Below are 10,041 nucleotides of genomic sequence, written 5' to 3'. Positions count from 1 at the left end.
TATTGTCTTGTTTCCTGTACACCATCCGTGACAGGCAGACGTGATCTGTAATGATTCTCAAACTCTTCTAGGCAGAATAATACCAATGAAAACTATAGGTTGCCACAAGCTGCCACAAGTCTGTAGAAAGAAAAATAAAAAAAGTTATGAGTCTTGAGATGCGGCAATGTGAAAATATATATTTTTTAAATGGTTTATATTGTGCAAAAACTATATGTATTCACTAGTGGTGTAATCATACTGACCCAGAGAGTAAAGTTATCATGTAGGCTATGCTGCAAAGTGAACTTTGCTAAATTTACAATGTAAAAACTCAGCTTGTTTTTCCTATCCTGCCAAAGAAAGAGTGAATAACAGTTAATCTATTAGTTATATGTACCCCAAAATGGAGGCATTAAAAACGACAACTTGTCCCACAAAAAAAAAATCCAATTTTTTAAGGAAGAAAAAAAAAAGTTATAGCTCTTGTAATGTTTTGATTAAAAAATTGTTTGGTCAATAAGGTCCAAATCAAATTTGGGTAACACACTGCTCTGTTGCATTTATGATATTGGTGGCAGATTCACACCTGTACTTATCAAAAGTGGTGGAGGAAGCAATGGTTTGTGTTTAACAAACAGTACAAAATGATCCCTTTTTGGGGACAACAGATTTGCTATTATAAAAAAAAATATATATATATATATACTGTATTGTCCTGGAAAACGAGGATGCAATGGTTTTTACAAAAGCTGTCAAAACATTTTGTCTTTTTAGGAACAGTTATAGATTTATAATTCCGGAAACGCAACAGAGCCCATAATAGTCAATGTGGATCTGGTGTGTCTGGATATGGTACGGTAATTCTGGTAGTACGCTCCTCTGCCGGAACAGACTACAGATGTGGACATTGCCTAAATGAAAGGTATTGTGACTGGTATATCCCTGAATTTTATAGTGACAGACCTCCTTTAATGGATCTCTTCTCTAATTATCCTCATATATTCTGAATGAAGACATGGGAAGGACGTGCCCAGCCTAAACTAGACCAACACTTTAAATCTCTCTCAATAAATGTACGTGTTGCAAAATTTCATACGCAAAGCCGAGCACTGACATCATTGCAGAAGTAGCACAGAGCAGGAAGAGAACTGAGTGTTGCATTAATTATATGATGTCATATAGGAAAATTAATCTGATATGCAAAGTACAAGCCTACGACACTGCAGACTCAATCATTGCTCTCATGTACAAGGGTTATGATTACTAGACTATCTTATTATGCACCAAAATATGCAATGCATATTATATTAATATATATATATATGTATATACACTCACCTAAAGAATTATTAGGAACACCATACTAATACGGCGTTGAACCCCCTTTTGCCTTCAGAACTGCCTTAATTCTACGTGGCATTGATTCAACAAGGTGCTGATAGCATTCTTTAGAAATGTTGGCCCATATTGATAGGATAGCATCTTGCAGTTGATGGAGATTTGAGGGATGCACATCCAGGGCATGAAGCTCCCTTTCCACCACATCCCAAAGATGCTTTATCGGGTTGAGATCTGGTGACTGTGGGGGCCATTTTAGTACAGTGAACTCATTGTCATGTTCAAGAAACCAATTTGAAATGATTTGAGCTTTGTGACATGGTGCATTATCCTGCTGGAAGTAGCCATCAGAGGATAGATACATGTTCTCATTCTGTTTACGCCAAATTCGGACTCTAACATTTGAATGTCTCAACAGAAATCGACACTCATCAGACCAGGCAACATTTTTCCAGTCTTCAACAGTCCAATTTTAGTGAGCTCGTCCAAATTGTAGCCTCTTTTTCCTATTTGTAGTGGAGATGAGTGGTACCCGGTGGGGTCTTCTGCTGTTGTAGCCCATCCGCCTCAAGGTTGTGCGTGTTGTGGCTTCACAAATGCTTTGCTGCATACATCGGTTGTAACGAGTGGTTATTTCAGTCAACGTTGCTCTTCTATCAGCTTGAATCAGTCGGCCCATTCTCCTCTGACCTCTAGCATCCACAAGGCATTTTTGCCCACAGGACTGCCGCATACTGGATGTTTTTCCCTTTTCACACAATTCTTTGTAAACCCTAGAAATGGTTGTGCGTGAAAATCCCAGTAACTGAGCAGATTGGGAAATACTCAGACCGGCCCGTCTGGCACCAACAACCATGCCACGCTCAAAATTGCTTAAATCACCTTTCTTTCCCATTCTGACATTTAGTTTGGAGTTCAGGAGATTGTCTTGACCAGGACCACCCCCCTAAATGCATTGAAGCAACTGCCATGTGATTGGTTGACTAGATAATTGCATTAATGAGAAAAAGAACAGGTGCTCCTAATAATTCTTTAGGTGAGTGTGTATATATATATATATATATATATATATATATATTTATATATTATTATGACTCCTTATCTCTATTGATGAAACCTGCAATGGAACATCATGTGAACCTCTCTGTCACCCCTGTACTGGAGTACAAAAATGGGTAGGTGCGCCCAATATACCTTTTCCTCTACCCAAGGTACGGACAAGTCCTTAAGGGATCCATGCCTGGTTCATTTTAATGAATGTGAGCTTGTCCTCATTGACTGTGGACAGGCAGATGCGCCTGTCCGTGATCACCATCCCTGCCATGCTAAACACACGTTAGGACAATACACTTGCCGCAGTGCAGCACCTCCAAGGCGTAAAAGGGCAAGCTCAGGCCTTGTGTCCAATTTAGAGACCCAGAAGTTAAATGGGGCAGACCCATCAGTCAGTACGTGAAGACTTGTGGACACGTACAGTTCCACCATGTTGCTGAAACACTCTTTCCTGCTACTACGGTCCGTATCAGATGGTGGTGCTGGATGTTATGGCTTGCTGACAAAGGTTTTCCACATTTTGGCCATGCTAACCCTCCCTTCTGAGGTGCTGATGGTGCCCCTGCTGCATTGGTGACTTCCTCCAACTCCTCCGCCTCATGCTTCCACTGAGCCCCTGCTGTCAGGTGGGAACGCCATCAGTAGTGTGTCTACCAGTGTGCGCTTGTACCAATAGTTCGTCTACCAGTGTGCATGCATCTTGCTCCAGTGATGGAAGTAAGGATGGCACGTTGTCCTTGTAGTGGGGATCCAGCAGGGTGGCCACCCAGTAATCAGCACTGGTAACAATCAGGGCAATTCGCCAGTTATTGAGCATGCACTGCAGCATCTACTCGCTCATGAATGCCAGACTGCCCAAAAGCAATAACAAGCTGTCCTCGTGGGAGGTGTATTGTCTGTGTCCTCTTTATCACCCCAGCAACACTCCAGTGATGCCTGTGAGCTGAATTGGGTGCCACTTTGCTGTGAACACGGCTACTCCTCCTCGTCCTCATCATCATCCTCTTCATCCTCCAAAACTGTGCTCTGGCTGGACAATTGTGTACCTGGCTGCTGTTGGTGCAGGAACCCACCAACTGAGCCACCTGTGGACAACTGGCCTGATAACTGTGTGAATGAACCCTGTTCCTCCTCCTGTGCCACCACCTTATCCATCATCACATGAAGCGTTTTTTAAAGGAGGCATAGAAGTGGGATAGTAATTCTGATGACGGCGTCATTAGCTCTGATAATGTTGGTGGAGTACTCAAAACAGCACAACATGGCACACACATCCCGCATGGAGGCCCACTCGGTGGTGAAGTGGTGCTGTTCCACAGAGTTGGCACCGGCGGCCCATGTGTGCTGCAGCTGAAACTCCACTATCGCCTGCTGCTGCTCACCATGTGCAAGGTGGAGTTCCACCTTGTGGGTATGTCGCATGTGAGGCGGTGAGCGGGAAGGCAGAAGTTACGCTCCAATGCAAACAGTTGAGCAGCAGCAGGGTGAGAATGCCGACATCTTGGGGTCATTTTCCAGGAACCTCTGCACCACCAAATTCATCACATGTGCAAGGCAAGGGATGTGCGTCACACCGGCTAGGCTCAGAACTGCTATCAGATTTCGCCTGCGATCGCACACCACCAGGCCTGGCTTGAGGCTTAGCGGCACAAACCACTTATCTGTCTTTTCTTCTATGCCAATCCACAGCCCCTGCGCGGTAGAGGAGGAGGAGGCAACAGGAGGCACAGCAAAACATCCAGCAATGCTTGGTGGTGGTAGGACATGCGCCAAATCGCTTTCCGCCTCAGTCCCAGCCACCACTACATTTACCCAGTGGGCAGTTAGGGAGATATAACGTCCTTGCCGTGCTTACTGGTCCACGTATCGGTGGTTATGTGGACCTTGCCACTGATGACGTTAATCTTACCACAATACAAATCTATATATACAAACTAAGGAGACAGGTTGGCATTAGCAGGAGCTGCTCAAACCCACATGCAGTTGTGCATATATATAGGGGAGCAGATCCTGCACTTGTGGCCCGTTGCTAATTGCAATCCCCAGCAAAATGCATACGGTGGAGGATGCCTGCGGCGAACCACAAGTAGCACAATAGACATCCTACACAAGGTAACAAGTGCGGATGTTGTAATTAATATAACAATATAACAAAACAATAACAAATACAGGTGCACTCTGCAATCTACCTAAACCCTCAAACTGATTTTAAAATTGAGATATTAGTCAACATGTCCTACGGTGTAGAACATGTCTAAGCCCGGGCACCACGCCAAGGTTTCTCAAGTAGCCCGGGACCTAACACTCTCCTACCTGAGCCGTATGGGCGATACCAGGAGCCAGTGGGCAAATTACAGGAGCATAAGGCCGACTCACAAACAGCTCACCAGTTACCTCCAGCATGTGGCCATGCTTGCAATGGGAGGAGGGAGGAGTCTGTGAGTCCCACTCAAGACTGGCTGATAGGTCAGTGTTAGGTCCCGGGCTACTTGAGAAACCTTGGCGTGGTGCCCGGGCTTAGACATGTTCTACACCGTAGGACATGTTGACTAATCTCTCAATTTTAAAATCAGTTCAAGGAAAGTGATTCTCAGTACATTTTATAGTTATTTATTCAAATGGACTCCTCTTTCTTTTACCACCCCATTTGCACCCAAAGGTTATGGCATCACAACACCCTATACCATCAAGGGCACCTCAACCAACATCTGGGAGGAGATTCCTTAACACCAGAATGTGCTCCGAAGTAATTCCTTCTCATCACTGCACGCCGGTCCAGGGAGCTGCAGAAATGTGAGTACCAACTACTACACCCATCAGACCACCACACTCACACATTGCCCCTGCGGTCAAGGTCGCAGCAATAGGGCTCTGCCTAGCTGTGACATCACAAGGGGATGGCAACCTGAGGACTGGCTGGCCGCACGGCATTGTTTGTGATCTTGCGTTATGAGGCTTCTCTCCTCTACACTTACTTTTACTTTCTAACACGTGCAGCCGCCATTTAGGAAAATATGATTCGTTACCACAAAGCCCGAGGAAATTTGGATTAATTTAAAATCAAAGTTTTCCTAAACTTTGGACTAAATTCTGCTTCTGATGCTTCATTTCACTCAACACTAGTGATTTACATAAAGTTGTACGAGCTCTTCAGATCATGTTAGATGAGAGTGTACGCTGAGGTCATTTATTCCTGGTTCACTAATTGAATATTACATAATGACATCAATGACAGATTATACACCAAAACTAGGTCACAGATCACACATCCTGAACACACCCATACCCTCAATGTATATATAATAGCGCACCAGTAGTATCCCTGCATCACCAGAAGACAATACACAGTGCATCATCCAGGTTTGTACCAAAGCTTCTACTCTTATCTAGAAGAAAAGATATTATATTATTTCACCAATATGATAGGTGTGTACTAACATCACAGAGGGGCCTCACTTTGGGGCTGGCTCATACCTCTACATGCACTTCAATACGAAGGATCCAGAGATTGGTTCTAACAACTCTTAGACTAGAAAGCAGGATCAGGCTCTCATTGCTGATTCTTATCCGTTATTTTCTTCTATTGCCTTTCAAATGAGGAGGGAAAGTCCTTCCTAAATTCTTATCACCCACTGGAAAGCAGTTTGAGGCCAACCAGAGCTGATAGCTGACTTGTCTTTTCTTGTTTCATTGAAAGTTTTGTCCTATCAGTTTGGAAATATGGATAACAAGGAGTCTTATTCGTTATGGAGGACTCAGCATGTCCATGTGTTACATGGATGCATATTCACTTGTATTGCTGACATGTAATACCCCATTTCTCCTGAAGTGGCCACTGCAGGGAAACTGAGCGGCCACATTGTGCTTCCCCTAGAGATCACCAGAGATTAGAGAAGCTGCACCCACATCCATCAGTAGATTGTGGATGTGACTTCAATCTGAAATGAAGTTGTCATACTTTGAAAATATCCAACTGATTTACTCAAATGTGCCATCATGGTGTGTGTGTTGGGAGTGAGGAAGAAACTTGGTTCAAGAACAGACAAAGTGTGAATCCTATAAGTATATTTGCAGACCTCTGATAATATTTGATCACTCTAATCATTTAAATTCATTATTTACAGGAAAAAAGTTAGACCTCCCAGTTAAACATGACACGAACAATCACATTGCTGCTGATATCCCTAGGTGAGTTGCACATATGATATGTTTGTATACTATTGGTTCTTACTACAAATTACATCCCCAAGTAAAAGCATCCGTTTTTACTTTTTATTTTACTAGTATTTCATTGTCACTCGGGTCTCTGTAGATAATCAATGAACAGTTTAGATTTCAGACTCTAGCAGCTCTTTCTCTCCCTTTCAGAGCAGGAAGTCTGAGCACAAACTCAAGAACAATTTATTTGCTGAACTATATGATACCAATCAGCTACATACAACTAAACCCTTACCTCTCTATGTTTCTGAAGCTGATGAATCTTCCTTAGTACTAGCTAGGACCAACAAGGAATACAGCAGTGTCACCAAGTAGATTGTCCTCAAAAGGTGGAACTTACAAAATGATGTCCGATTTTCGAATCTCAATACATTGTAGGAACATATAGTGACGTTCATTAGGTCAATACCATCTGCTGTAAGAGAAATATAATCCTTCCCGTAACAGACCATAGTCTCTCAAAATTTCTAGTAAAATGTTTGCATCCTTACAGGCAGTGGTACAGTCAGCGTCTGGTCCTTGGTGGGCAATGAAAGTATTCAGTAGTTGTATCTCTTCTGTCTGCTCATTAGAAGACAGATACTTCCAAATTATTATTGAAGGGGAGGCAGGGACATAGCATTATGGATAATTTGCTAACTTTAAACGAGGACTCCTGTGGTAACCAGACCCCATTGCATCTCCTACCTCAGTAGTCCATCTCATACCCTTCATCTTGTTGGACTGCTGACAGCACTAGGTACCGGTTTCTTTGTTTCCATATGTTCTTTGAATTTTTCTTTACATGAACTTAGCATTTTTATTTTCATTTTGCAGGTGTGCTCCTTGCTCTGGTAACAGCAAAATCAATACCTGGTAAGGATTTGTTACTATAAGTATTAGATTTTACTTTCTCTATATCGAGTCTATAGTCCCCGGGTAACAGTCCATTAGTCAAAGTGACAGCTGCTGCTCCGGCCATAAAATGGGCTCAGAATTGTTGTTTCTTCAAATTGAAACCATCATTCCCAAAGAGACTTTCTATTAGTGGTGACATTGTAACATACCAATAAACCATTAACTCACCCTCACAAAACAACAGATGGGATAAAGGCAACCAGTGTATAATACTAAACTATATTATACTATACTGAGTCGATGAAAGTGTCCAAAGAATAAGAATGAATCTTCTACAGTCTAGTTTAAGGGGTTGTCCATGTTCAGAGCTGAGCCCGGACATAACCCCTTCTTCCCTCATTCAGCATGAATGAGTGGAGCATCGGAGCATTTCACGATCCAATGTTTCCCCTTGTCCTGCGGTGCATAGCTGAAGGATGTGACTCCACCAACTATCCGTACCTAGTGGTCTCACACCTCTGGTGTCTCGGAGCAATGCTATCAGCCGAGGCCTCACACTATACCTGGATTCCTTGGTTTATATATCTGGACTGACATTTCAGCACACACCTGGTTTGTCAGATAAAGGAATGCAATGGGACGATCCTTGCTCTTTGGACACTTCCATAGCAATTCGGCATATGTGCATATTGTACATTGTTTGCCGTTATCACCTACATTATTTTATTAGTTTATTGTTTAGTTTTTTTGATTACTTAAAAGGGTTTTCCAATCCCACCTAATTTACACCAGGGTCAGGAGAGTGTGTAAATGAAAGAAAAAGAGCCACTGACGGTGTCCCTAAGCTGCACATCAACAGCCAAGAGTCCGACTGAAAACAAAGGCTGCTTTTAGAAACAGCGCCCCCTCCTGTCCATGGAATAGAGCTGATACTACAAACATCCTCTGAAAAGGCGTGGCACTACACTTTTGGAAGAAAGCAGCCATGTTTTCCTAATCCCAGACATTCTTTTAACTTGTTCTTAATTCTTCTTTTGCAGACTGTACAGATGGCAAAGTATATACTCCTTGTAGGGCCGCCTGTCGACCAACCTGCGATAACCCTGATCCTGCATGCAATTTTATGTGTGTTCCAGGTTGTTTATGCCCAAATGGCACTGTAGAAAATATCTGGGGTGAATGTGTGGAAAAGGATAAGTGCAGACTCTGCAGCGGGAACACAACATATTCCAATTGTGCCAATAACTGCATCGGTGTTGTATCTCCCCCACAATGCCTTAGAATAGCCTGTATGCAAGGCTGTGCATGTAAACCCAACTACGCGCTCCTACCTGACAGAAAGAGATGTGTCCTTCCACAGGATCTTCCACAGGAGGGCTCCAACAAGTAAACCATCCCATGTGTGTCTTATTAGCAATCATCAAAATTGAAAGTGACCTCGTCCTATTATATAGAGATGTGTCTGATGAAAATAAAATGATTTCTGACATTGTTCTTATTTATTTTTATTGATTCATTAAAAAGCGATCTGGGATCTTTGACACTGACCAATCTCTGACCAATCAGATCACAATCAGTCTATATTGCTGTGGAATTGATCTACTGATCTGATTGTGATGTGTCTCATTTGCAATAAAGTCTTTGTGACTTAAAGGGAGTCTGTCAGCAGTTTTCTTTTTACAAAACTGCTGACAGACACACAGTAGCTATGGGTTGAAGAAAGCTGGCGATACATACCTTTGCCCTGTGTGTTATTGCATGTAAACATAAAATCCTCCAGAAGAGCCAGTCACATTGACTTTTAAGACATTGTAAAGGTGCCAAGATGATTACAGTCATATTTCAATGGATAGGTCATTGGATTGGGGAATCTGCTCATTGTCAGGACCAGATTAAAGTTAGTGGCGGTCCCCATCCTACCACCATGACCTGGATTTCAGTAAATCCATTATGAATGATACATGTAGGAAAACTGAGCATGGATATGCATGGGCCAATATGTGAAGGTCTAGGGGAGCTATAAACATGGCCAAGCCAATGATTCTCGCTCATCTGCATGGCCACCTCTGTCTGATATTCCAGTCCAAGTTCTGGTATCGATAGGATTTACTACAGACTAAATACATGTGATGGACCAATCTACAGATTATAGCAGGACCTGTCTGGACCACGATATTCATCATAGAGTAAAAATGCTTATGTTTCTCAGTAGACCCATGTATGGAGGGTCAAAATCTTGAACAGAAGATTGGGGTGCAGTAGACTGAATTGTACGTAAATATGATCGCTGTGCAGATATTCCTGAAGTCCTCTTTCACACCATGCGGTTTTACATGCGTTTTACAAATACTCATAAATACTCATAAAATTCCTCCCCTCATCCAAACCTATAAAAACCAAGGGGTCGTAGACTAGTGAAGCACATTAACATATATGTCCCGTAAAGAGGTTTATTGTACTCACAAAGTTACACTTGTAATCAGCATATCAGAATTTAACATCTCCATGGTGCCCGACCCGGGTTTCGATGCTTGAGCTTCGTCAGTGGCGTCTACTTAGGGCTTAGTACAATAAACCTCTATACGGGACATAAATGTGAATGTGCTTCACTAT

General features: G+C 42.7%; 1 protein-coding gene across 2 annotated transcripts; it reads left to right on the top strand.

Moving 5' to 3' along the window:
* Nucleotides 1-5,622: 5,622 nt before the first annotated feature.
* LOC120993322 (mucin-6-like) lies at nt 5,623-8,925 on the top strand. 2 transcript variants are annotated; one of them, XM_040421851.1, is made up of 4 exons: nt 5,623-5,733; nt 6,498-6,561; nt 7,408-7,446; nt 8,469-8,925. In XM_040421851.1, the coding sequence occupies exons 2-4, from the start codon at nt 6,525-6,527 to the stop codon at nt 8,816-8,818; spliced, it is 426 nt and encodes a 141-aa protein (XP_040277785.1). In that variant the 5' UTR covers nt 5,623-5,733; nt 6,498-6,524; the 3' UTR covers nt 8,819-8,925. The 2 variants fall into 2 exon arrangements, with proteins under 2 accessions (XP_040277785.1, XP_040277793.1); XM_040421859.1 differs by lacking the exon at nt 5,623-5,733 and adding an exon at nt 6,147-6,372.
* Nucleotides 8,926-10,041: the final 1,116 nt, after the last annotated feature.

Source organism: Bufo bufo, chromosome 1 (assembly GCF_905171765.1).
Source record: "Bufo bufo chromosome 1, aBufBuf1.1, whole genome shotgun sequence".
In the NCBI taxonomy this organism is placed as follows: Eukaryota; Metazoa; Chordata; class Amphibia; order Anura; family Bufonidae; genus Bufo; species Bufo bufo.
Note: the sequence above shows the minus strand (reverse complement) of the source record. Positions and strands in the feature narration are given on the sequence as shown.

Excerpts from the sequence above, each read along its gene's own strand:
- LOC120993322 (XM_040421851.1), top strand. The coding sequence starts at position 6,525 with ATGACACGAACAATCACATTGCTGCTGATATCCCTAG. Across the intron at positions 6,562-7,407 it reads ATTGCTGCTGATATCCCTAG|GTGTGCTCCTTGCTCTGGTA; the intron begins GTGAGTTGCACA and ends TTCATTTTGCAG. Across the intron at positions 7,447-8,468 it reads AACAGCAAAATCAATACCTG|ACTGTACAGATGGCAAAGTA; the intron begins GTAAGGATTTGT and ends CTTCTTTTGCAG.